Raw genomic sequence first — 27,679 nt, forward strand, 5'->3', positions numbered from 1 at the left:
AGCGAAGCTAGCGTTGCCCACACAGATGTCACAAACAGGTGAATATGTATAGAAAACATTAAGTGAAATACTGGACTATAGTGTTAGGTTGTTTATAGCATAAAGGAAAGATGAATACTTGATTATACAGTATTTGCTTTGAAAAAAACATTGTCTCTAGTAGGAAGAGACATTTAAAACTGTTTCATGCAAGGTGCAGCTAACAAGGGACACTGATTGGAATTATAATGTTGAAGCCTTGTTCACCTTTTTTTAATTTTAGTTTTTTAGAATTTTATATAGTGCGAACTAGACCTGAAGATATCGGGTATCAGAGCGCTTTACAAAGCACCAGTTTCATTACATGAGGACACCTTTCATGACTAAAATGTTAATTAAACAGTTCCAGTAGTAAGGCTCTGCACAAAGTAGCTTGAGGCTGTTGTTAGAATTAATGAAGCCATTCTTCACATGCAATGGTGAAATAGCGTCTGCATTTCACAGATTCTTGTGGAAAATGACTTTTTTATGCCGCAAGATTTTGTGCAATAAAAACAAGCAAGCAAATAATATAGTTATTATAATGCAAACACTAATGGTTGCGACTATTACACAAACATGACATGTAATCATGCGACTGGGTACGGAAAGGAACCATCCCAAACAAATGACAGGTAGGTAGTCTCACTCTTGAATCAACACATGTATTTAGTATTTCAGCATAGTTTTATGATTGCATAATAATTTGAAAATACTTTTGGATCTGTAACATTATTTACATTTTTTAAAATTACAAATATTTAACAAGTTACAAACAATATTACAAAACAATTATGTAGTCTTACTTTTTTAAGTCAGAATAGGTTGCAGCTTAAATATTATACAACAGATTTGTACAATGTCATCTAAAGCTCAGCGGTCAGTACTTTCTTAGGATTGACGTCTTTACTCTTTGTTTAGTGCAGGGGCCAGGATGGGCGTCCTGAAGGAAGAATTGCTTCATTGTGTCTGGAGAAGCACAGACGGGCTTGCTTGAACTTCTTAAAACTTTCCACTGATGCACTTTTACCCTACTTGGAGAATCAACCTCAAAGTGGAGCCGTGTCCACTACACTATGGCTTTGCGCTTAGAAGACAATGAACATGATTAGAAGTTTTAACGTGGTCTGGCAAAATCGGTCTTTGCATCTGGACAGGTCACAAAAAGTTGCCTTGCATCTTTTGGGGGGTCTTAGCATTTTATCACTGAAAGTTTAACATACTCCTTGATGGAGACTGGTAGACAATATAAACGTTGATAATTTGCAAGGAAAAAAAGTCCACAAGAAAGGTGTATTCTTGGATGTATTAAGAGCTAACATCCATTTTACATTTGTTCGACATACCAAATATTTAATAAAGGGAGAAGAGGGTGTACAATGTCTGGAATGAAGATTTTTAAGAGTGAGCAATCATTTCTGGGCAATACCAAATCAGGGGTGAACATCGCCCCTGGGCCTAGAAGTGCTTAATTGACCCATATTCCACACAAAACAAAGAGTTCAATATGGGTGCCATATACTACAGATGTGTCAATGCATATTGTGAAGTAATTTCCCTTTTAACAGGACACAAACGTCTTGCTCATGCAAACAAATATTTTGACCCATAAATTTAGGAACAGAACTAGTTCACCTTTACAGGTGTTGAACACAAAAGTAACTTTATGAAAAGCTAGACAGATGTTGACCGCAAATGTCACAAAATGTTGTAACATACACAAAATCTCTGCTTTCATGAACATTCGGGTTTTGGGTTCCCAGTGTTGCCCTGGGGTCATATAGTGGGACAGAGCATGAGGGAGTGGTTACTGTGCACGTGGTAAGGAGCATAGGTAGCCACTGAGTGGACAGATATCCAAGATGCAAGAGTAGCCTAAAGCCGGTTTGAAATGACATGAAAATTCAAGGGAAACTGAACTACATCTACGACCGCAACCCAACTACAGATGGTGTTTTAAGTAATAATTACTACTGAGAACTCCGGTGGGAGCAGGGCCTAAAGAGCAGACAGATTGCTACAGGGTTCAGCAGAACATTGAGGATCTTCAACAAGACAACATGTATCACGATTTAATTTCTATTTGATGATATATTCTCTTTAAATAACCTTCCAGTCAAAAGGATACATTTGTCCCAGGGCTCTTCTTGGTTTCGTCGTCAACCACTAATTTAAATAAATCTTTTTTTTAAATTTAAACTAAATTATTTTAATGCCTATTTTCCACATCATTTAAATGTATAAATACATATTGTACATCATGAATGATTCTATTTTTAACACATCATTAAGCCCTATCCTCAAACCACGGTTTCTGGTGTCTTACATGCAAGTTCTGTCATTCGCTGCATGTTCCAGAATGAGCCTCCAGCTTGCGGTCTTGTCCTTGACACATGATTCGTCTTACCAAGTTCAGTATCCATGTGAAGGACGATATGCAGTGACTGTGCAGGGGATTGCAGGTCAGGATATTTCTACTATAAATTAGCATGGTTTGCTGCATACAAGAGAATGGCCAATCAATCAGAGTTTAAACATCATTACAATGGAAGACATGTGATTCATTTTCCTCCAGTCACACCAATATTCTGCCATCTTCCATAGAATGCAGTCACTGTAAAGAACAATAGTGACATAACTCCACACAAGGCATCCCGATGGTGGACAGCGATTGATTCCAAACAAACTCTGGTACTAACACATTGTTCAGTGAAGAGCCACATCCAGTAACAACTTAGTAGTGAGCTGCTACAAGCCTTGTTGTTTTGCAAGTGCCCTTGTGTATACACATTGGGTGTATGGGTGTCTTTAAAAATCATTCAGAATGAGAACAGGAAGAGTGGACGCGATAACACTGATATCTTCTAGGAGGTCGACTGAAGGTGGACACCAGATATGGCAATTGGAGTTGTTTCAGGAAGTGTGGGGATAATGTTCAATTTATCTAGAAATTGAGTCTCATTGATCCTCTGTCAAATGGAATGCCAGTTAGAGACATTATGAGCCACCCTTAATGATCCATTTATAAATACTACAAAAAAGTAATTTTCACAAAGTGTAGGAAGAGAAATGTCAACTTTAGATCGGAAGCACGAGTAAACGTCTGAATTTGTGAAGATTCAGGAGTCTATCCTTCCAAAGTCTCTTTCATTGCACAAAGAAATCTTGAGCCTTCAACTTTGGAAGCACTGTCAACTTGGTGCAGTGTAACCATATGGTTGCTTAAGAATCAACGTCTCGTGGCTCGGCAGAATATTCTCGTGGTAGTGTTCCACCAGACTCCATATGTCGGAAAACAACAACGATTCTTCGAGGTAGAATTTATAGCACTGTGGAAGAAGAAGCAGTAGGTGTTAGAAGTAGCCACATTTCCAGCTGTATGCCGTAGTCAAAATTCCATCTGCTAACTTATGTGCAGTTGTAATAAGCAAACCCCTATACCCTTATATTAAGGATTTATAGGCCTAAGATTGACTAATTACTTCTCCAATGGCTAATAGTATCTGGAAATCAACTCATAATTGAAATATAGTTTTCATAAAAGTGTGTTCTTTTGAATATGTGCCTTTTACAACTATAAATATGTTTTCATATTTACTCTATCTTTATTTGCTTCTGCCTTAAATTTAGCATGCTACAAAATAACTAAATCCAGATGCATTACTTATAATTCGTCTTCAATACACATGCGCAAACATGACAGTATACTGGAGAAAATCAAGACATTTTTGTGTAATAAGCAAAATACCTGTAGAATGAATGGCAATAGCAAGACCCACCAGAGAATTTTTTTTAACCCTTTCTTTGTATTGTAGGCATGGTACTTGCAAAGGATGGACTCAATATTCATGCATCCCATTTAGCGAAGTTTGTGAGCATATTATCTGAAACTCCCTTTAAGTAAATCCCCAAAAATCTATGAGAGTTATGTAATTGTAATATTTGCAGAAGTAGAACTCTCTGTTAACCACACCTGAACCCCCTACAACGTGTAGGATACCAGGTCCAAACACTCAACTAGAATAATCTACTGACCCTGGGTCATCCAAATTCCATGCACATAAAAGGCATGTGAGTCTGACCCCGTTCAATCGAGTTTGACCTGATAGTCCACTTTACAACACATTTTCTTTAAGCAACTACTTATGAGAAAGTAGGGGCTTATTTAAAAGCCCCTTGCACCACCAGTACCCCACTTTTTCCTATATTAAAAGTGACACACCAGCGGCGCAAGGGGCTTGTAAATTAGCCCCATAGGTTTTAAAAGTTGTTAAAGTTTTACGTGACCACATATACTTTCTTAAAATGAATGAAGTCTCATATTTAATTTCTCACTGCGGCTTTCTTTCATTTGCCCCCTGTGTTTCTTTCAAAGAGACTGACAGTCATATAAAAAAGGCTACTTGGAAGGAGAGTGATGGGAAAAGAAAAGTCACAAGTATTTCACAATCTAAGACAGCCGAATTATTCCTCAGGTTAGGTAGATCTTACAAGGTTACACTGAAATACTACAAAGGTTGCACAGATTTTATAGCCGCTTCAACGACCAGGTGGTGGACACAGAAGATATCAAAGTCTATTTCCGGTACTCCCTCCCTAGGCGTACAGCATGCCAAAGTCAAGACTGGTAGGCTCGATTTTAAGTGGGAGCTTAATATTAGTTCCATGCGTTCCTCTATGAGCTTAATGTTGCTTGGGGAAAAGACTGGTACATGATGCGAGTTTCTTGAATGAGAAATTTGCAGAAAAAAATATTTTTTAAAAGGGTGCAAACCCTCCCCCACACTAGGTGGCATCATCATGGGGCGCTCTTCGCCAACACCTTGATTGTGCAGGGTGGGCTCACCCAGAGCACTTCATAGATTCAGAACAGCAGATACATCCCTAATGTTCAACCTAGTAAGTGTTCCCCTGCATTTAGGAAATTGTACCACATTAGCAAGTATCCTCAAAGCAGCAACAATTATCATTCTTGTAAATCACTATTAAACATTTATGAAAATGGATGGGTCTCTAAACAGGAGTTTGATATTTCGAGCAAATAATCTTCCTTCAAAACAAATGATTACTGTTTTCTGAACGTCACTCTTTTTCCAGCTTTTTTTTTATTTTTTAGAATCAATTATTGTCCAAAAAACATCCTGTTGTTTTCTACAAACATACTATGTTTGCCATACAATGTATACCTAATTATCAACCTAACCTTTCAAAGACTTTGTAAGACAAGCCGGGAAAGCAAAACACCATTTTGCCTTTAATGACTTGCAAAATATGGAAATTCAAACGGAGCTTTCAAGTTTCCCAGTTCCATGCGTGAATATCTGATCCGCTCCATGTTTTTTTCTCTGCAACCGGATTTGTGGCGCTGCGTATCTTGCAGTAAAATCCGGACAATAAGTCCAAGAATAAAGAGCAAAAACTGAACTGGATCTGCTCCTGGAATAGCTGGGAGTTCTGTTCAAGATATAAAACATACAAAAATGACTCCTCACTAGGGGTGGGTGGAACTCGCAGAGTTATACTCCGCGGAATTACACAAAAGCTTGGCAAGATTCCACAGAGTTCCGCGAGCGTGTGGAATTTGGCACAGCCCACTGCACTGGTTTTTAGCACTGCCAACTTATTCAGCACTGTAAAATCAGGACGAATGGGACCACGCGGCGCTGCTTCCTTCTACCACTCAAGTAGATTTTCTACTCGGGCGGCTGCTTTCTCAACGCAACTTGCCGTAACAGCTTGAATTGAGAAAATCTTGCTGGGTGTCGGTCTAGCACTTGGAAATCGCGCTAAGGGATGCATATTCTCGCTCGGCACCTTAATGTTGGCGTCGCGAGGCAGAGTTTTGCCAGAACTCGCAAAACTCCACCAGCAGAGTGGAGTTTATCGCCTAACCCTACTCCTCACTCCTTCTGAAACTGGGATGACCTTTAGTTGGGTAACGGACATCGCTGCATTCCACCACCAGAAAGAAAACGCCTCAAGCAGTAAATGTAAAAATAGAATCTCTTTTGTGTTACCTTATGCAGTGACAGTATCATGCAGGTTAGCATTGTCCTGTGTACTGGAAATTATGTGATGTTACCTGCAGCACTGTCTGACCTACGTGACAGCCAATACTCGAGAAGCAGGATTTTCAATACCTGCCAGAGGCAACAGCCAACGCACCCTTGTGAACAGAAGCCAGTTCTGGCAGATGACAATGACACTGCATATTTGTTTTCTGTAGAGGCCCCCTCACAAATCCTTTCAAAGCAACGTCTACTCTAGGCCCTTATCCTGCATTTGGAAATCACAATCTGCCTTAAAACTCTTTAAAGGGTTTATTCAGCATCACTAATAATCAAAAATAATGAAGAAATGTAAGAACTTAAATTGCATTTAGAGGCTTTTCAAGCAGAACAGGTCTACATCTACCAGTGACTATTGGAAACCAAGCAAAAGGTTGGACATGGAAAAACCTGGCGGACCGCTAAATGCCAAAGCAGTTCTATGTAAAGAATAAAATGTATCAGACGCAGAACCGCTAACCGGAGCACATGAGCCGGCTTGGATAACCTCCCTGCCCCCCAGGAGATGAAATGTTTGGGAAGAGCAGTCTAGCGGTGGGAATAGCTACAGTGGACAGATGCTTACTCGCCCATGTGTAATGAGAAAATATGCACACAATTATAAATGATAAAAATACATTTTAAATATATTAACATGAGAATGATAAAATGTAAAGGCATGACCGATGTGAATGTAATAGATACAACACAGTACTGACATAAGGGCACGTGGAGACAACAGTGGTGTTCGATAAAAACAAATACATTAAAATATTCATTATTTGAGACTTGCACTAGGACGCATTACCTAAGAAAAGGTGTGCAAATGGAAAAATGCCCAAGGCAGTGCTCCCGGACTGGCTCAATCCTCACAAAATCTTACTGTTGATGAACCACTGAGATTCCTAATGGACCGGCTTAATGTGCTTCATCAAACACATGCTCAATTTAGAGCTGGGCGGAAAAGCCCCTTTGCACACTCCTGAATACTGCTACCAGCACAGCATGCCCACTGGCTGTATCAGCCCTAGATTATCAGTGCCGCTGGGTCATTGCTTGAGGATGGCAGAGGGGTGGTGGACATCAGCATGTTGATATCAGTTTCTCTTGCAGGACCATTTGACAGGAAAGGTGCTTTCAAAGACATGGGGAATCCCTGGAAACTCCCTGTCCAGAACAGTAGAGTATCATCAAGAGAATCAGGGGGACGTGGAAGGCAAATGGTCCTGAGGGTTTTAAGACATTGTTAACCCCACAGCGGGTGAGGGCACAACCCAAGAGAAGGCACTCATTTGGAATACCAGTGTGTGGGGCTGTGTAGACAAGGAAGCAGTCTGCTAATCCTGGCTGAGAGAATCCACCAGGGCTTATCGGGGTGCGCAGCAGGCCACCAGGAGAAAAGTCAGGGATACCCTTAGCTGCAGGGAAGGGAAAATAAGGAACATTTAAACCCAATTTGCAAATGAAACTTTATGTCCACTTACATGCGCAAAATGTTTAACAGATGGACCTTTAAAGAGTGCATGGTTGCCAGTAAAATGGTGACTCTGATTCTGGAATGGTTATACTTCAAGCATCCCAAGGCCAGAGGGTATCTGTATTTCATCTTCAGGGCACACCCATCATTTGCTCATCTGTTGATTTTGTCGATGGTGAGCATACTTCTTATATCTTATCAAAGCGATTTCTCAGGCTAAGTATTGTTGCTTTTCAGATTCAAGTAACAAATCATGTAACGAGTATTTGTAAAGTACACTTTCACCCAGAAAGGGTATCATGGTGCTGAAATAACAGATATTTGTTACCCTACTCAATGGGACTAAATGGTGAAAGGCTGAGGGGACCCACCAGGATTCAACCCGCTAACCAGGAGGTAAAACACCGATATCTGTAGAGGATGCATTAGCCCACTGAGCCATGAGACCTAACCTGGTCCACTCCAGGAGTGAAAAGTAGGCCCCTGCAGCGCATGGGGGCCCCATAGCACTCTAGGAGCCCCTATTCAGCCCAAGGTCGATGAATATTTGTGAGATATGGGAGAATCGGGGGCCCATTATCTCATTCTGCAGGGGTTCCTATCATTTTGCGTTACGCCACTGGCTAACTCGCCACTGGCTTAAAGTTTAATGAAGCGGGCCATTCAGGCTTTATCACTCCCTCAAGAAAACTTCTGCTACTCCAGTTGGAGATCATAGATACCGGACAGACAAAAGAAGCAAAGGAAATAATTACACAATCATGCCTGTGTGCAAACAGAAGACAAAAGGGCCCTCATTATGAGTGGCCCAGCAAATAGTTTGATTACATGTATTTGGGTGATAACAGTGGATTTGGTCCTTACTGCCCCAAAATCTACCTCTCCTGGTCAATACCAGGCATTTTACCCCAGATAAACAATCAGTAGCTATAACCTGCTGATATTTAGCACAAAACTTAATTTCATTTTGTGTGGGAAAAGCAGTTCTCTTCCAGGGGATCCTCATCAATAGTCATAAGAACTGAATATTCCCGCCCATGTGCGGGACCCCGGAAACAATACAAAAATATATATGTAAAAAACACATATCTCTCTCCAAATATATGTAAATACATATATCATTTTTCTCACACCAATGCAGCCCTAACACCAAGGCTAGACAATGTAAACACTTGTATATGTACAACAATTAGAAAGGAAACAAAACACACATTAGGTCAAATAGCCAAAGAACTTTGTGTTTTAATGAGTAAAAGCACTCATAAATCTTGAAAATAGCTCATAAAAGACATTGTCAGCCATAGGCTGCATTGAAAAGTGAATAACAAACTGAAAGCATTTTCAGTTAAAACTGGCACCATGCCTTTAAGGCAGCCATGACCCCAGGTTTCCCATCATGCCTCAGGGGTGACGGTTAGGTCAGTTGTTCTTTCCGGCTCTATCAGTCAGGACCCTGGTTAAACAGCTCCCACCTTTTTTTGACTTTCTGTTAAAAATATTTGGTGTTTTCCTTCAATTTTTGTATTCGTTCGACGGCTTTAAGCCTTAGAGAGCTAGTGCTACCTTTTTTGGGCTCAAAAAAGGTTAATTTTTTGTCAAAATGCCTTTGCTTTTTGATCCCTGCCCTTCCTGTGGGAAGAAGAAAGCTAAGACTGATACACATCCTGTGTGTATCCTCTGTCTTCCTGACTCTCATTCTGCAGAAAGCTGTGTTCACTGCAAGTCCTTGTCAAGTAGAACTCTCAAGGACAGAGAAAAAATCAGAATTTATGGACTTTCTGAGAGAGGTAGGTCGCCAAAGAGACAGAAAAAACAGAGGACGCGGTCGTCGTCGAGAGATGTCCCGATTTGCTCTCCTTCGGCATCGGGATCGGCGTCGAAGGTTCCACCGATGACGAGTCAACTCCCCTCGATGGTGAAGACTTCAGCGTCGAGAGTCAAGGTAACTCCGCTGCCATCAACCGGGCGACGTGCAGCGTCGAGAGAGAGGTTGCCGTTGGAGCATGGCAGCTCGACGTCGTAGCCTCAGGTCCAGTCTTCGGCGTCGAAGCCTCCGTCGACGCCTAGTCATTCGCGTTCGACGTCGAGGCATCCTCCGTCGGCGTCCCATCATCGGCGCTCGACGTCGAGGCACCCTCCGTTGCCGTCCCACCATCGACGGTCGACGTCGAGACATCCTCCGTCGGCGTCTCACCATCGACGCTCGACATCGAGGCATTCACCGTCATCGACAGGACATCGACGTTCGACGTCGAGACATCCATCGCAGTCCAGTCGAGGGCATTCAGCGTCCAAGCATCCTCCGTCGGCATCCAGTCATAGGCGCTCGACGTCGAGAAGGCCTCCGTCAATGTCACCTCACCGGCGTTCGACGTCGAGACATGGGACTCCAGCGCAGTCTCCTCAGATTCACCATTCATCGGCACAGCCTCAGCCAGTGGTGGCACAACACACCGAGACGTCGAGCCGGCCGGCTCTGTCTTAGAGTCATGGGCCTACATCTCAGAGATCCTCAAGAACAGCTTCGGCTGCGGAAGGTGACCGGGGCTCTCCAGTGAGCATCAGTCACGTTGGAAAAAGGAAGAGAACTCCAGAGCATCGTGGTTCTCACAGTCGCACGGCTTCTCCTGTGAGCCTGTCTTCCTCATCAGATTCATCTTACGGCCCTGATGTGATCATTTATACATCGGGCGGTGAAGGATCAAGGCATTCTCTTTCACCTACTCCACATGGGCGAAAGGATGTAACACCTGCACGCTCTCCAGTGAGGGACGCCGCACAGCAGACTCCTGCGGTCAGACTGTCTCCGCGATGGTATGCACCTCTACATCACTGGGCTACAGACAAGGAGACAGTGTCTCGATTGCAGCAGCCAATCTCTAGGCCTAGAGAACAGTCTCGCTCTCCGTGGAGGTCCAAAGGAAGATCACGCTCCTCGGTTCGCAGTAGGGAAAGATCACGTTCCAGGGTTCGATCCTCCAAGCGTAGATCAAGATCTAGGAGCAGGAGGAGAGAACAAAGATCACCTACTACCTCTTCTTCTCCGACACGCAGATTACTTGCCCACTCTGACGGATTCCCCACCATCAAGGGTATCTCCAATCGATGATTTCTTCACCATTCAGGACATACTGGGTAGAGGGGCTCTAAAACTGGGAGTTCCCTTAACAACTCCGCAGGTCAAGACCTCAGTGATTTTTGAAACGCTGCATCACAGGTCGGCACCTAAACCCCTTTTGCCGTTAGTACCTGGTATTATAGATCCGGTGATGGAGGTATTCCTCACTCCAGCAACTGTCAAAGCGACTCTGGTGAGGATCCTGAAGAAATACAGATCTCCAGAGGAGGACCCTCTGTTTCTAAGAGCTGATCCGCCCCCGGACTCAGTAATCATCGCAGCAGCGAAGAAGTCAAGTGCGGTTTCCTCTTCTGCCACTGTACCTCCGGACAAGGACAGCAAGGCGCAAGATTCATGGGGGAGACGAGTCTGTAGTACTTCAGCGTCTTTTCTCAAGGTTTCCAACGCAGGGGCCCTTTTGGGGCGGTACGATAGGTCACTGTGGGATTCTCTACAGCGTTTTGTGGACAAGCTCCCTCAAGAAGACCGTAAGGACTTTGAGGAGATCCTTCTGGAAGGCAGTCAAGTCTCCAACCAAATTATAAGTGCCGCATCGGACGGGGCTAACCTGGCGGCGCATGGATATGCCCATGGAATATCGGCAAGGAGATCATCCTGGTTACGCCTAACTGCTTTAAAACCAGAAGCCCAAGCGCGCATTCTGAACTTGCCCTTTTCAGGGACTTCACTGTTTGGAGCGAGCACGGACCAAGAGATGCAGCGCATGAAAGCAGAGCTGGACACTCTCAAGGCGGTAGGGCTCGAAAAGAAAAAAGAATTCAAAAAGAAATACCGCTCCTACAACAAGGGCTCTTCAAAACAGCGGGTTCAAACCCCTAACTGGCAGAAGAGTCAAGAACAGCAGGGTCAGCAAAAGTCCCAGTGTAGAGGAAAGCGTAATTCCAGAGGAGGAGGGAATCAACGCCAGGGCAACAATACCGGCAAAGCCCAGTCAAAGCAATGAGTCTTTCCTTTCCCCAGCGTCGTGGACCACTTCAGTGGGGGGAAGCCTTGCGGGTCATTTGGAAGAGTGGCGAAACATCACAAACGACAGATGGGTGTTATCTACACTTCAGAATGGATACTGTCTTCGTTTCAGTCATCAGCCTCCACCTGTTCCCCCGATGGCAACATCGAATCATCAGTTACACCTTCTGCAAAAAGAAGTTGCCACTCTTCTCGAGAAGTCAGCCATCGAGAGATTGCCAGTGTCTCAAAGGGGAAAAGAAGTGTACTCCCGATATTTTCTGGTCAGAAAAAAGGGACAAAAGGCAGAATACAGACCCATTCTGGACTTGCGAACTCTGAATCTGCGCGTCAAAAAGGAAAAATGTTGCATGTTGGTCCGTCACCAAATATATCCACATCTCAGGAGGGGAGATTGGATGTGCTCGCTGGACCTCCAAGATGCCTACGTTCATGTTCCAATACACCCCAGTCACAGAAGATTTCTTCGGTTCCGGGTGGGGACCTTCCACTATCAGTTCAAAGTCCTGCCGTTTGGGTTGAAGTCGGCTCCCCGGGTGTTTCACGAAGTGTGTTGCAGTAGTAGCAGCCGCTCTACGCCGCAGAGGGGTCTTTGTATACCCATACCTGGACGATTGGCTGTTGAAAGGTCCTCCCCCAGACAGCGTAAGAAGTCAGTTCCAGACTTGCATAGAGCTCTGCCAGCGACTAGGGCTACATGTAAACTTCGGAAAATCAGTCTCTCAACCCACACAGAAGATTCACTTCCTAGGAGCTCTGCTAGACTCTGAAGTAGGAAAAGTGTTTCCTTCGGAGGAGACAGTTTTCAATAACCCAGAAATGTCAGCTGGTACTTCGCAACAAGGCTCAGAAAGTGCGCCGGATTGCCTCCCTGCTAGGGTCGATGGCATCATGCATCTTCCTGGTCCCGAATGCCAGACTTTGAATGCGTCCTCTTCAGCAGGATCTGGAGGACAAGTGGGACCAACAATCTGCTCGCTGGGTCGATCACATCACTCTCTCAGACGCAGCTCGAGCTTCCATTCCATGGTGGACCAAAAGACAAAATATGCAGGTGGGAGTCCTGTTCCATCAACCTCCCCCTCTGCAGACACTAATCACGGATGCTTCCCTTCTAGGTTGGGGAGCGCACATGGGTCAACTACAGGTGCAAGGTCTGTGGTCGCACAAAGAAAGTACCTACCACATCAACATGCTGGAGCTGAGAGCAGTCCACCTAGCTCTCAAGGCGTTCCTTCCCTCGATTCATGAAGTTTCAGTTCTAGTACAGACGGACAACACCACCACAATGTACTACTTGAACAAGCAGGGGGGAACACGCTCACGTACTCTGTAGCTGGAAGCACAACGAATGTGGCATTGGCTTCTGGCTCACAAGTTGTCCATCACAGCAGTCCACCTCCCAGGAGAGCAGAATGTGAGGGCGGATGCTTTAAGCCGTCATTTCGACGACAGGGAGATTGGGTCCTACACGACACAGTGGTAGAAGAAATTTTCCAATCCTGGGGTCGTCCCGCCATAGACCTGTTCGCGGACGACCAAAACACAAAATGCCAAGACTTCGCCTCCAGGTTCTACCGGCCAGGATCGAGAGGGAATGCTCTTTTGATCGACTGGTCAGGGGAATTTGTGTACCCTTTTCCACCCCTTCCGTTGATCCCGAAGGTGGTGAGCAAGTTAACACACTCGTGCACAACGATGATCCTCATCGCCCCGGACATGCCGAGACAATGGTGGTACACGGACCTGCTTCACCTGTCAGTGACTCCTCACAAGAGGCTAAATGTAAAATGTAAATGTCAAGGTATTTGTAGAGCGCACTGCCACCAAGCGGTTTCCTGGCGCTATTACTCATACCGCTGTGGAACCCTTCCTGGCTTTCCCTGTGAAGTGTCCACTCCTGGGCACCCCCAGGGTGAAGCCAGGCATCCTAGCGCTGTTGGGGCCGGTGTGGAGGTTAAGTAAGCTATTGCCCAGAGTTGCAGCGTGGGGCCCATGATTAAAATAGGCACCGAGGCGAGAATTGTCAGGTCCGAGGAAATTGAGCCCAGGACCCGCCGAGGCGGGAATTGAACCCTGGTCCCGGGCCAGAACACTGCATCAGGGTCTGCCGCTCTAATCATTGAGCCACACTCCTCCACATGCCGGCCGGACCTGTTGTCCAAGATGGACGGGAGGATTCACCATCCCAACCTTCCATCAATGAGCTTGGCAGTATGGCTCCTGAGGTCATACAGTACGGACTGCATGTTCATCCTAAAAGAGGCAAGGCGGCCCTCCACAAGACATTCTTATGCATGCAAGTGGAAGCGATTCTATATGTGGTGTATACAGAGGGATCATAATCCACTTCAAAGTCAGGAAGAAGCAGTTCTTCCTTATTTGTTATATCTGGCTAAAGCAGGTTTAAAGTTTAATTCCATCAAGGTGCACCTAGCTGCTTTAACAGCTTATAGGAGGTCACCTTCTCAAACCTCTTTTTTCCAGTTGCCATCGGTCAAGGACTTCCTGCAAGGGTTGAAAAAAGTATACGCTTCAGTGCGTCCTCCTTCTCCGCCCTGGGAGTTGAACCTGGTGCTATCGAAGCTAATGGGTCCACCTTTTGAACCCATTCATAAACCTACTTTACAACATCTTTACTGGAAAGCAGCTTTTTTGGTGCCAATCACGTCATGTGGTAGGGTGAGCGAAATTCAAGCTCTCTGTTCCTCTGAACCCTATACGGTGTTCCATTTGAATAGAGTGGTGCTACAGACGCATCCATCTTTTCTTCCTAAAGTGGTGTCAGATTTTCATGTAAATCAGACCATTTCTCTGCCCACTTTCTTTCCCAATCCCTCTACTCCATCTGAGAGGGCTCTGCATTCTCTAGACCTGAAAAGAGTTTTAGAATTCTATCTAGATAGGTCTAAAGGTATTCGTCACTCTGATCATCTCTTTGTTAACTATGGATCGATCAGGACAGGTCATTCTGCCTCGAAACGTTCTATTTCTAGATGGATCGTTTCATGTATTAAGCTTGCTTACCAGCTAGCGCAGAAGCCCCTGGGGTTTTCTCCCAAAGCGCATTCCACCAGAGGGAGAGCTGCGACTGCGACTTTCCTCAATAATGTACCCATGTCTGAGATCTGTAAGGCGGCGACCTGGAGGTCCGTCCATACATTTACCAGACATTACTGTCTTGATTCTGACACGAGAGCAGATACCCAGGTAGGCCAGGCCTCCTTGCGGAATCTGTTTAACAGCTAATTTGGGCTGTTATGATGGGTCTTTTTAAGTTGGGTCATGTACCTCTCATTTACCTGCAGGTGGTTGATGGGCTTGCTATTCTATTCAGTGCTTATGACTATTGATGAGGATCCCCTGGAAGAGAACTAGGATTACAGGTAAGTAACTTATCCTTATAACACATATCGCAATAAACCGGGCCACTTTAATCAAGTGGTGGCTGGTGAAATTTGAAAATGGTAGGCCGTAAACTATCCAAGTGTACAAGGAATAAGTGAGTAAAACTGAAATTTTGCTGTATATGCCTCTCAAAAAAAAGTAGCCGATACTGGCCTTACTAATGTGCAAAGAAGCTATATTCAAAACTGTTTTTTTGGAACTAAATTATTAAAGAATTGATTGCGGTAATCCTTTAGTTCTGTGAGTAACTCCCACCAGTATTCAATGAATCGGTTAAGAATAATCTTATCGTGTCTAATATTATGTCTAAAGTACGTTTATTATTAGAGTATTATAGAAGTATTGCCTTAATCAAATCCATTGACTGCGTCTAAATATTTATCAACTACTGAATTCAACAGAGATAAAAGTTGTATTTCAAAATCCGTATTTGTAAAGCGCGAACTACTCACCCTTGCGGGTCTCAAGGCGCTGGGAGCCATCGTGGAAATTAATTGAGCTACTGCCCAGAGACACATGGTGCTGAGCTGAGCTGCCACCGGAGCCATAGGTCGAACCGTGAACCCTGTGCTCCGAAGTCAGCTGCCCTGGCCGCTGCACCACACCTCTCCACTTCATCTGCTGTTGCCGGCGAAAAGGGCGAGACTGTAAACCCACCTAAAGCTTCCAAACTGGGCTGGACATGACGTCATCCACCAGGTTAAGGGGCTGAGATCTTGCACTTAGCAAGGTGGCCACTGAAAAAATACTATACCCAGGCAGTGGAGAAACACCAAAGGGCTGTCCCCTTGAGGGTTATGTGGCCTTCCACCTTTCCAGTTGTGCAGAGAACGTAAACGATTGAAAATTAGCGTAGAATTGTTTTTATGTTATGTTAATTGGCTTATAGAGCGCTCAACTCACCCTGGGGCATCTCGGCGCTGTCTAGAGGAATAGGATCCTGCGAGGGGAGCACGGAGGGGGTGGAGAGTGGTTTAAAACAAAAAGGCTTTCAATTGTTTTCTAAAAATACCGTAACTAGGGATTTCTCGTAGGGTTTGAGGGAGCTAGTTCCAATATTTTGGAGCAAGAAATGAGAAGGCTCTGCCGCCAGTCTGAGTAAGGCCAATTCGGGGAACCTGAACACCTCGCAAGCAGGATCTAAGTCTCCTAGAGGGCCAGTATTTGAAGAGTTTTCTTTGTAAGTAGAGGGGACCACTGTTATTCAAGGCATTGAAGGTTAGGCAGCAGATTTTGAAAACAGATTTTTTTCACCGATAGCCAGTGTAATTCTCTGAGCAACGGAATCAAAGGGGTGCCAGCAGGGCGTTTTAGGATCATTCTAGCTGCTGTGTTTTGAACCACTTGCAGTTTGGCCAGGTGTGTTTGCCCTACTTCTGGCAGCAGAGCATTACCATAGTCCAGGAGGCTGGTTACCATCGCATGCACTAATGTCCTTCGATGCAGGGTAGGTATGAATGGAAGAATTTTCCGAAAGAGTCGTATGCTATAATAGCATGCGCTGGTTGTGGCCGCAATGTGGTCCTTCATGGACAGCTGTCGATCTACTTTTATATCCAGGTTTTTCACTGACAGTTTGGGGATAGGAGCTGAGCCAAGTTGGATGAGCCACTATTCATCCGACCATATGTCTGAGGCTTTCCCCATCAGCATGATCTCTGTTTATTCTGGATTTAATTGAAGACAGTTTCCGGTCATCCAGTCAGAGATCGCCTTCATACCAGTTGCAAAACAGATTTTTTTCTTGCTCAAGATTTTTTCCGATGGTGAACATAAGCTGCGTGTCATCTGCGTATGAGATGATCTCGAAGCCCACTATCCTAGCCAGGGGGGCCATGTATATATTAAAAAGGGCAGGGCTCAGACAGGAGCTCTGCGGGACACCTTTCTCCAGAGACATCTTAGCTGAGGAATAGGGGCCTAGGCTGACCGTTTGAGTTCTCTCAGACAGAAAATGCTGTAGCCACTTCAGGGCTGTCCCTCCGACACCACAATTGGATAATCTTTCCGCTAGCCTTATATGAGAGATGGTATCAAAAGCAGCGGAGAGATCTAAGAGAATCAGTATCGCCGAGCCCCCCCGAATCTATTGTCTGTCTGAGGGAATCTGTCACTGCCATTATGGCGGTTTCCGTGCTGAAACCCGGTCGAAAACCCGATTGGGATGGGTCCAGGATTTCACTTAGTTTCAAATAGGAACTTAGCTGTCTGTTGATACTTTCCAGCAGTTTTCCAAAGAGTGGCAACAGGGAAATAGGTCGGTAGTTGCTAAGGATTGAAGGGTCGGCTGTGGGCTTCTTTAATATAGGGCAAACAGACGCCTCTTTCCATGCAAGGGGAATGATACCAGTTGTTATAGAGCTGTTAAAGATATCACAGATTGCAGGAGCACAGCTCATAGCTAGGAGAGCCATGATTTTTGGAGGACACAGGTCATTCGGTGACCCGGATTTTGCATTTGAAAGACCTTTTAAGACCTCTTCAATGGTGGTTAGTTCATAGCTCTCCAAGGAGCTGTTTTTTACCCTTCCCCTGTCCTCAAGATTGGACAGAATTTCGGAGGCTGAGGGGCTTATCTGAGGGAAGTTATCGTAGATTCTGGATATCTTATGCTGGAAATAGGTTGCCAGGGAGTTGCATAGATCCTGGGATTAGGGTGGAGATTGGTTACAGGCTTTAGGGGATGAAAAATCTTTTACTATACTGAACAGGGTTTTTGAGGAGTTGCTGGCTTGTTCTATCTGTTTGATAATGAAAGTGTGTCTCGCTGCTTTCAGGTTCAGATGATATCTGGCCAGAGACTGTACACTAGTTTATTTTCCTGGGCCTTGCTTGCCCGCCAGGTTCTTTCTAATCGCCTCCTTAGGCTTTTTCCATCCCAAGCTCCTCTGTATACCAGGGAGTCGAGATTCGCCGTTGGGTGGAGCCGTATTTTTTGGGTATGATCTCATCAAGAGCAGATTCTAGAGCCGCATTGAAGGCCTCCAATATTTTGGGAGCCTCCATTAAGTTGTTTGCTAATTCCGGGTGGTAGGCTTCATTAAAAGCTTCTAAGGTAAGATTACGCCATGGCCTACGCAGTTCTGGCGTTTTCCTGCTATGTGGTACCCCCTTCCTTTGCCACGCCTGGTCGATAAAGAAGGTTATTATCGAATGATCAGTCCAAATCAGGAGTTCAGGGGGGTCGCAACTCAGTTGGTCATAGTTGGTGAACACTAGATCTAGTAAATGACCCGCTCGATGTGTGGGGCCTTCCACTCTTTGTGTGAGTCCCATTAGTTCCAACGAGGAGAGGAGTTTGTTAACCTCAGAATTAGAGGTGTTTTCCCCATGAAAATTGAAATCACCTAGAATAAATGGTTATGGAACGTGTTAAACTGAAAGTACAGCTATGTACCGTTTTTCTGTTCTTATTGGGAAATCTCAGCACAGATTAAAGAAACAAAAACAGAAAAAAGCAAAAGCATGCATGATTTCCATTTAATATATTAGATTTGAGAATAACCAAACAGCAAATCACTGCTTGTGTGATTGGTGATGCAGTATTGGCTGGGTAACTTTGAATGAACAAGCCATACAAAAAGAAATACATGTTCCGTCTCGGCACTGTCTCCCTAGAGGAGTATTAAAGTGCGCTGTAAGTAAGAAGTGGTATTTTCCATAGTAATGTTTGTGCTGTTTATACCATGTCTAAATGCTATAAACACAGTTTGCTTTTGCATGTGGCCTGTGGGAAAGTGTTTGGAAAGGAGGATGACTAAGTGCCGGAGGTGTCGGCCTTTTCACAACAGTAAGTTCCACTTTTAAACAGCATTGCCACAATGGTCTGAGTGTAAGAACGCTATGTTGGTTAAAATAGCCGTGTTTCTTAAGCTGATAAATCTAGATTTTTTTTAATGAATTAAGAGCACAAGAGAATGTTTTGTCTTCCTGTTGGGTTATAATCAGGTGGAAAGGGTTCATCACGTTCTTGGGGTTTAGGGCGGTACAACAGGAAGTACAGCTTGGTATCAGCATTCCGCGCTGCTGCCGTTTGTGGAACATCTGCCCCAGTAGGACAGAGGTCGTAATTCCCCACACCGTCCCAGGTAAGATCAGGTGCTTTTACTCCTGCTTACCGGTTTTTCCTGGTCGTTTGCCTTTGTAATTTTGCACAGGGTTGGTGCTGAGAAGCCCGGTGCACTGAGGACGAGTTTATGTATTTAAAATGTCTTTTTATTGAATTTTTCAAGAGAGTGAACAGATATAAAGAAGATGAAACGGAGCTGCAACATTGGTCCTTACATGCATTCTGGCACGCTTGGCAGTAACAGAGCGACCTCGGGGGGTGTAGTTACATAGTCTTGGACAGTATATTGGAGCAGAGTGTTCTAGTCCCTTTCATGTCCTTCTGCCCTCTGTAGCAACAGTCCTTCCGAGAAGTAGTGAAGGGCTCCGAGCCGACCATAATAATGAGAGGATAGAGTCAGAGAGGAAAGAGCAGGAAGCTTTGGGGGTGAGGGCGGGGGATTCAGAAGGGGGGGACGGAAGCTCCCCTCTGGCCCAGATGAAGATGATACTCTCCAGCTACAACTGTACTGCCTACTGGCCGTGGGTGTGATGATTGGCCAGAGGGCAGTGTCTATGCTACCACCACTGCACTGACACCGTTGTCCGGGGATGAAGATTCTAGGTAACTCTGCAGTGGCTCCCATATGTCTTTGGGTCGAGACTGCGCTGGCATCAATTCCCAATAGTCAGACAACCGATTGTGGCAGAATGCAGCATCCTTGAGCCACTCCACTGCCTTTGGACTGCGCCTGCAGCCCCAGCAGATAGCCCCCCTACTCTTAGCTAGGAGCAACAGCATGGCCACCAGTTTCCTGTGTTCAGCAGCTATTCCACACACGTACCCTAGCAGGGCCACCAAGGGGTAGCGTTCTATTGCAGCATCGATCAGCAGGGCTAGCACCCCAAAAATACGTTCCCAGTACCTCGCCACCGCCAAGCTCTCCCATGCCTGATGCATAAAGGAGGCTTCCGGGGTTCGCCAACGCACACACCTCGCATCCTCACTCAAGGCAGCTCTGTGCAGCCAGACAGGGGTTCTATGTAGCCTGTGGATACATTTAAAGTGAATAAGCCGCAGTCTGTAATTGGGCGACATTTCTTTCAGCTGCGCAAAGCAGTATGTCCATGTGCCTTCCTGCCTCGGAACCCCCAGGATCTTCTCACGGCGGGTGAGTTTAGCTCTCCGACATGCGCAAGGGATGTGATCTAACAGCTAAGGGTTACTGATGATTAAGTGGGAATCCCGGCCTCGGCTCAACATTTCATGATGCTAGATCAAGCACTTGACACCCCATGGTAAGCCTTTTGAACAAGTGTTTAAAATCTGATGTTTGGCACTCGTGTTAAAACAGTGTAGTTGTGTTGTGAAGCACTGGAATGCACTTGCGTCGAATGCACACTATACGAAAGCGCAAATCCATAAGCCTCCTGTGCGCCTTTCGCTCCAATTTTAATATTTGGACCGAGCTCTAGTTTAGTTTGAGGAAGAAAATAAAATATTAAAGCAACGCTTGTCCCTGAAGTGGTTCCCAGCTTTCCTATCCATTTGCTTATCGGCAGGAAATAAATTGCACTTCTCGAAATCAATGTACACAGAGAAGCTGCAAACAGCATGAAACATCGACACAGAATCACAGAGAGGAGTATGTGGCATAACGGGCAGCACTGTTGACTTTAGAGCTGGCGAAACCAGTTAACCATCCCGTGATTCTGGGCTAAATCACTCAATCTACCCATGTCTAAGATAAAAATATGTTCAATGTGTTGAACAGCGTTATACGAAAGCAGTCATAGGGGAGCTCTAGCACCTAGAAGTCCTTCAATGTTACACATGCAAGTCAGAGTCAAATGGGGGCCGCTGTGTATAGAACAAACAAATGCACAATAATTTTAGGTAGAGATATGGCCTTTGAAACTGGGGAAACCAGTTCGGATCAGTATGCCGGGAAAGCTGCAGATAGCCAGAACACAACCAGGAGCATGCAGGGGGTGCAGCAGGAGAATCCGTAGTTTTTACAGAACCTCAGTTATGTTTTATACATATCCCAAGAAGAAATGCAATCACTGAAGAAGAATTGTGCAGTGCCTTTTTAATTAACAGAAGCCTACATGCTTCACAGGGGCACGCAGAAAGCACTGAAAAAGGAGGGCATCTTGAAGGCACTAACTCGGCCTGCGGAGATGGGGGGTACAATGTGCTCTTCACCACTGCACTTCTCCAGAGAGTCATGAGATGCTGCACTTCACCTCCAGCCTGCCCCTTAGCATCAAACTCAAAACCACCGTTGGGCAAGAGTAAAGGAGGAGGAGCCCAAACTTAGGTGGCTACCACCTACTCATTCCTTTCCTCATCAGCTTGCTCCGCCCTAGCCCATTACTAGAATAGCCGTCTTCTGACGCAGCCTTGAGCCACAGATTAAAAGCCCAAATGCGAGCACATTCCCTCGCCCATCAAAGTGATGTCACAGCCCTGGCATGATGCCTGCAGGGCGAGGACTTTCCTCGCTCGATGCATGCGCATGGCTCTTCAATCCTACCACTAATTCCACACCCAAAAACCCTCCATCTACGATGATTCATCACGCGCTCGGCTGCTCGAATTTATTTCCTCTCCTCCCCATTTTTGGCAATGCAGTGCCCCTTACGCTCTTGAACACCAGTCGCCCCTGTTTGATCTTGACATTTCCAACGATGACCGAGCCACTGAATTTAAGAAGGTCTGAAACATGTCGCAAAATATGTCAATAGGTTTTATGACTGCTCTTGGGTATCTTGTAAAGTGTTGCTTTAACACCGACATCTGATCAGTGATTGCTAGTTTCTATTGCTTTCAGGGTACTTATCTGTTTACATGTGCACCTCTCAACACTAACTTTTATTTGACTCTTTCCCTAGGCTGCACTGTTTAACACTCTGATACCAGATGTATACTGCCAAATGATTAACTTTGGCAACAGATACTAAGGATAAAGAATGGGGAAGTTAGAACCTAACAGGTGCACAAGAGGCACGGACCACTCAGTCTTCTTCCCACTTCTGGCCTCCTCTGAAGAGTCTGTTGATGTGAGCAACCATCCTTACCTTCGGAAAGGCAGTGCTGAAGCAGTGTTAGTGTTCAGAGTTTCTTCCATTTTGGCACTCCTCGAAGCAATGGATTTTAGTTGACACGCTTGAGCGTTTGCAAAGCCAAGGTACAGTCTGATCTTACGAATATAGTAAACTATGCCTTTTATGCATAAACTGGAATTTCCACTAACCTTTTCAAATATTCTGTAATTTCTTACTCTTGATTCCTGTGCATCCCAAACTACCAATACCTAAAGAAATAGAAATCAGAGAGGTCAGTTGAGGATATATAATATTCAGTAGCAGCCAGTGTTTCAATAGAGTGGTGTGTGTGTGTGTGTGTGTGTGTGTGTGTGTGGGTGGGTGGGTGTGTGTGGAGGGGGGGGGTTAGACGGACGGATGACGAGACAAATAAAACAAAAAACACTTACCTGCTGCATCACGCTCCTATCCATTGCAGCCACAGGCTCCCAAAGTCCACTACAGCCAATCCTGATGCTGCTTTCCTGCTGCTGGAAGCAGTGCCAGGATTGGCCTGATCGCTGATGAGTTGCGCTCCCAGTTAGATGGGAGCCTGTGCCTGCTCTCTCCAACCCGGCAACGCAACTCAGGTTGGAGACAACTGACAGTTTGGCCATCCTGAGAGGGCCGACCAGTCCGTCCTGCGCACTGAATAGCAGTACAACCACTTCGCCACCAACCTGTCACCCTCCTGGCCCCACCCCAAAGCCTTGGCTCCCGAGAGCAAAAATAAAACTATAATAAACAAGGGTTCATTATCACTTTCTTTTTAGTGGGGCGACTGTCCCCCGCCAAAGCGGAGGAGCCGCAGCTGGTAATATTAATGCCTAAAGACAACTATGACTGACCCGGAGGACACTGATTCTGTTAGCTTACTTTAAATCATTAAGATGGACTATGGTCTTTCAGGCAATAACAGTTTTTACTAAGCTTTGAAGAGAGTACCAGTGTGGAAGGCTGAACAGTAGCAACATTAACAATCGGAAAAGGTGCCTGGTTCTGCCTAGTTACATTTGTTTACAATTTTACGAATCCTGGCAATGCCTGGAAGTTTCCAGTGACAAAACTAACCTGGGACAAACTATCCTAAAGAATAAGGGACAACTATACCCTTTACTCCAAACATTCCAGACAAAGCCCTATCTGAGGAGGCCTTAATAATATACTTTGCAGCAATGTAATATATACCATTATTATTTAAGGACCCAGGTGATATGGCATTAAAATGCTGACATCAGTTTCATCTTTTAAAGGCCACTAATTGGAAATGTACAAACAATCCTGCATGTATCTAAAACAAACAGGCTGACACATTAGTTTACAATTGTACATTCTGTAATTTCCAGGACGAGCCATCAGTGGACAATAGTAGAATACTGACCTAGCTTGCCCAAAAGCTTCATGCCATGCTTGACCGGTTCTGTTTTTTTTTACCAGCTACCGTAGGCGGATTCTGTTACAAACATACTATAAGTGGGGCTGGTTTGATGGAATGAGGAAGTCATGCGAGCAACCTGCCCGTGAGAAGCGGGAACTCAAGTTCCCTTTCAGAAAAAAAGTCCACCGCTTTAGATTTTCACACACGTTTACCTTTCCGGCCTTTGTTGAATTCCTTATGCAGTACAGCCCGTTCAAAGGAACTTTACCGATGCTGCTGTTTTTCATCAGCCTAATGAACAAAAAAGTGAAAATGTCAAATTGGGTCAAGATCATCTTTGTAAAACAACTGTTGGCCTGTCAAGCAATCAGTGGGAGAGTTCCATTGTAACATTACTGGTTATGCGTGCAGGGCATAGTTGACTATCGGATGGCAGAGTTTTTGGATCCATGGGTACAAGAAGGTGCTGCGGGTGCACAAGGTGTGACTATCATGTTGATCACTCATGCTTAGGGAGATAAAAAGCTTTGTGCATCAGGGATATACCATGTAAAGATGGAGCCACATTCTCCATGCTACACATCTTCAACCAGCCCCAAGCGCCATGGCTGTTTTGCTACTGGTTATATACGTGCAGTGAGATAGTCAAGGGTATAGAAATGTTGGTGGCATACACATGTGGTACAAGAATAGAGAAGGAGGAGGAATAAGACGTTGGTGTTGAGGAACACCATTGAGTGTCTAAGGAAGAACCAGAGTTTTAAAAACATTAATGAATGCTGGATTGATTGGTGTATGCAAGGAAAAGCATGGAAAGGTCATGCAGTAGTGAGGGAAGCAGGGACTTTTTACAACACATTTGGTAAAATATTAGTTTGTTTTAAGGAAGAGTTGGGGGTGACAGAAGAGCCCGCTCAACCTCCACACTCCCTCAAATGGAACTTCGTTATTCATTCTGGCATTTCACGAGTCATGTATCTGTATCCATATTTTTGCATAGTGAAATATTCCTTAGAAGGAGGCAAGGAACCTTACACTCGGAAATGTAGTTCACGTGCCAATGAGTTGAGAGTGGAGTGTGAAAATACCCCACGGCTCTCTAAGGCTGTAACTTACAGCAAGCTACTTATGAAGTTATTGTTTCAGAAAATACTTAATTAGTAAAAAAATAAATTAAAAAAGAAAATAAAATTCCACGGCCCTCATTAGGAGGCCACTGCAGCTTGCACCACACATTGCTCCTCCCAGCTCTGCCAATAACCGTTCCAACACAACTACTAATCATCACACACTTACAAGTGTGATCATTCAGTCTTTTCCAGGCCCCCAAAGCTATAAGAATGGCTTGGGCGGCATTCAATGGTAATTTTGAATGTATATTGAATAATAAACAACTGTTGTGCTCATCTTTAAATTAGACACAGCGCCACTATTTGGCAGACGGTTACAAGCCCCAGTGCCGACAATTAAGTGCTGGTGCAGAGGATCAGGAACCACCGGCTCAAATTAAGCACTCGTTTCAGATCTTGTTATAATTTACTGTTTTGCATCAGCTGTCATAGGAAGCTACTCCAGGACGATTATCAAATAAGACATAATTCTCTTACCTTTCCACTTCGGAGGAATCTGTGGTGTTGACAAAGACTGAATACGGTAAGCGCACCTGAAAAGCAAAATACCTTTTTTGAAAAGAAGCACGCACAACTTCCTTACAACATGGCAGTGTGCCCCACGCAGAAATGCATAGACCAACCTTAGCAGCACGTACATAGTTAAACCACACTTAGGTACTCAGCAACTGACAAGTAAATAACAAGTAGTGAGTTTTAAGGGCACGCAAGCCTAGGAGGACTGCGCCAAAGGATTGAGCTTAAAACAAACAGGGAGAGGCAGATAGTAAACTGACAACATAAAACAAACTCGACATTTTAGAATTCAAAGCCAATGGCAGTGTTGGTGCCATGTGGTTTGTTTAAAACAAAGTAATTCATCCCCAAACTGACATATTTCAAGTTTGAAAGGAATACTTGGGTGCTCCTGCAGCCCAGTGCCAAACCCCCAGTGTTGCGTGTCCTGGAAGACACCAACGCCTTTGGGCAACAGGGTGTCATTCAAAGGGTATAATTACCCTTCCATGATTCCTCAATGATGCTCAAGCATTACTAATGGAGTTACTGTGTATCTCCCAAATGGGTACTGAGAGAGCCTCCCCTGACTTCATCAAGCAAGCAACGACATGGAGGTGCGTCAGTGAATGTAGGTCTGTGAAACAGGGTTACATTCACTGAAGACAGATAGTGAATGTGAGTGTGCATGCAGGCACTGGCAGAGATAGAGAGGACGCATGTTTGTGTGTGGGTTTACATTCAAAGACTGGTTTTTCTGGACACTGAATGTCATGAATATCTGAGGCCAGAAATATAGCTTCTTAGAACACAATAGCAAACCACCCACACCCACAGTCTACATCTTGACACAGGCTTTGTGGCAGTACAAACCCACCACCCCATTACTTGTAAAGAACACAGCACATCAGAGTTGACACCCTGCTTACCTTTTCATAGTCCTCATCAGACTCGTTTTGTTCTTCTTGAGATAAGCTCACATTTATCCGAGGAGCGGGTTTAGGCTTTTCACAGGAAAACTCACGGAAACTTTGTCCTTCTGGGGGTGCCCTCCTAGGAGAAAAAATAACCGCTATAAAACCAAAATCGCTTTTAGAGAATATTGTGATCTTAAAGGGAATACAATTCAATGATGAGAGGTTTTGTTATCTGATGACTCAGCAGTAGCCATTACTGTTTACTACTGAAGATGGGTAATTAAGACAAGCTTAGGTCCCAGCAGAGACTTTTGTAATAATCCTTAAGGCTAGTCTGTAGTGCATATTTAGCACCTCCAGTTTGGAAGGTATAAGAATTAAGGTACACACAAATGAATTCATATGCCCAGGATCTCTAAATCAGAAACTGATGATTACTGGATCATATCTTCTGGCGTCAACGCTATCTATCCCTGTGCACACTGGTATTGTGTTTAACAAATGAAACTAGCAACCTGGCCTTTTAATTGACTATCTGCAAGGCATTTCTGAAATGGGCTGGCGAAAAACCTTCAGAAATTTTAGAATGCTTCTGTCCCTTAAACTTCTGTCACTAATGTGTGTTATCTGAGATCTGTGGGGTATTTAGACAGAACATCTGGAAAACAATATGTCAAGAACGTCAAAGACAAAATATTGTGCAGGTAAGTTTCAATAGGTAAGCAAAATGTTACTATTGATAACTCTACATACATGTACCTGATGATAGATATATATCTTCATGGGACATAGATGTGGAGTTAAGAAGAGTAAATAACTTACCTATTTGCACTTACCTTCTCGAAATTTTGGAGCACTTTATTTTTGACAAGATATTTTATCTACACAATATTTTTGTTACAGATTTTCTGTGAATGATCCATCTGTGGACCTACGACAGCTTCATTGACCCTCATGATAGACATTTAGCAAGTTTTCAGAAAAAAACAGTATTCCTTCATTGGGCGAAATATAGAAAATGCCTACACTAGTCTACAGATGTGGTTCGGTCAACCAAGAACGGAACTAAGAGTTCCGGGTCCTAATCTGAACTGCCGCAATAGACCAAATGCTGTGATCCTGTGCTTCATAGGAGGCTTGCTGCTTGAGTAACATTAATTAGTGATCAACCATACAAGACTTATTTGAAACCTACAACTATTGCTATACCCCAAAAAAGCATACCTCAAATCCCTCCCCCTAAAATAAAAAAAATCTATCTGCAATAGCTGTATTCTTCTTAAACAATAGCTTAAAGATTCTTTCAGCTATCTAATCAAAGAGTCCTGGTGTTGCGATAGTAGAATTAGACCATCTTTCGATTCCTAAACTTCTCGTTTCTTTCAAACCATTTTCCTAAAATGATGACGTCATCATCTTCGCCATATAGATTACCCTTCCTTTTAGAATTAATAATACCCCTTTGGACAAAGAGATTTCTATCTCTACGCCTTCAAGTTGTGTGAAACCAAAACCACAGTTAAACACCACAGCTAAAATACTGACTATAAAAATCTGCACCGTTTTC

General features: G+C 44.4%; 1 protein-coding gene across 11 annotated transcripts in view; it reads right to left on the reverse strand.

Annotated features, from left to right (window-relative positions):
- Window positions 1–686: 686 nt before the first annotated feature.
- SH3BP2 (SH3 domain binding protein 2) overlaps window positions 687–27,679 on the reverse strand; it is a 420,756-nt gene continuing 393,763 nt past the window's right edge. For all 11 annotated transcript variants that reach the window (XM_078678566.1, XM_078678567.1, XM_078678568.1 and 8 more), the window contains 5 exons: window positions 26,125–26,248; window positions 25,178–25,233; window positions 23,783–23,861; window positions 22,363–22,422; window positions 687–3,347 (listed from right to left, as the gene is read on the reverse strand). In XM_078678566.1, coding sequence (XP_078534692.1) covers window positions 3,210–3,347; window positions 22,363–22,422; window positions 23,783–23,861; window positions 25,178–25,233; window positions 26,125–26,248 — 457 coding nt within the window. In that variant the 3' untranslated portion in view covers window positions 687–3,209. The remainder of the gene's footprint in view (window positions 3,348–22,362; window positions 22,423–23,782; window positions 23,862–25,177; window positions 25,234–26,124; window positions 26,249–27,679) is intronic.

This window comes from Lissotriton helveticus, chromosome 2_2 (assembly GCF_964261635.1).
Source record: "Lissotriton helveticus chromosome 2_2, aLisHel1.1, whole genome shotgun sequence".
Taxonomy (NCBI): domain Eukaryota; kingdom Metazoa; phylum Chordata; class Amphibia; order Caudata; family Salamandridae; genus Lissotriton; species Lissotriton helveticus.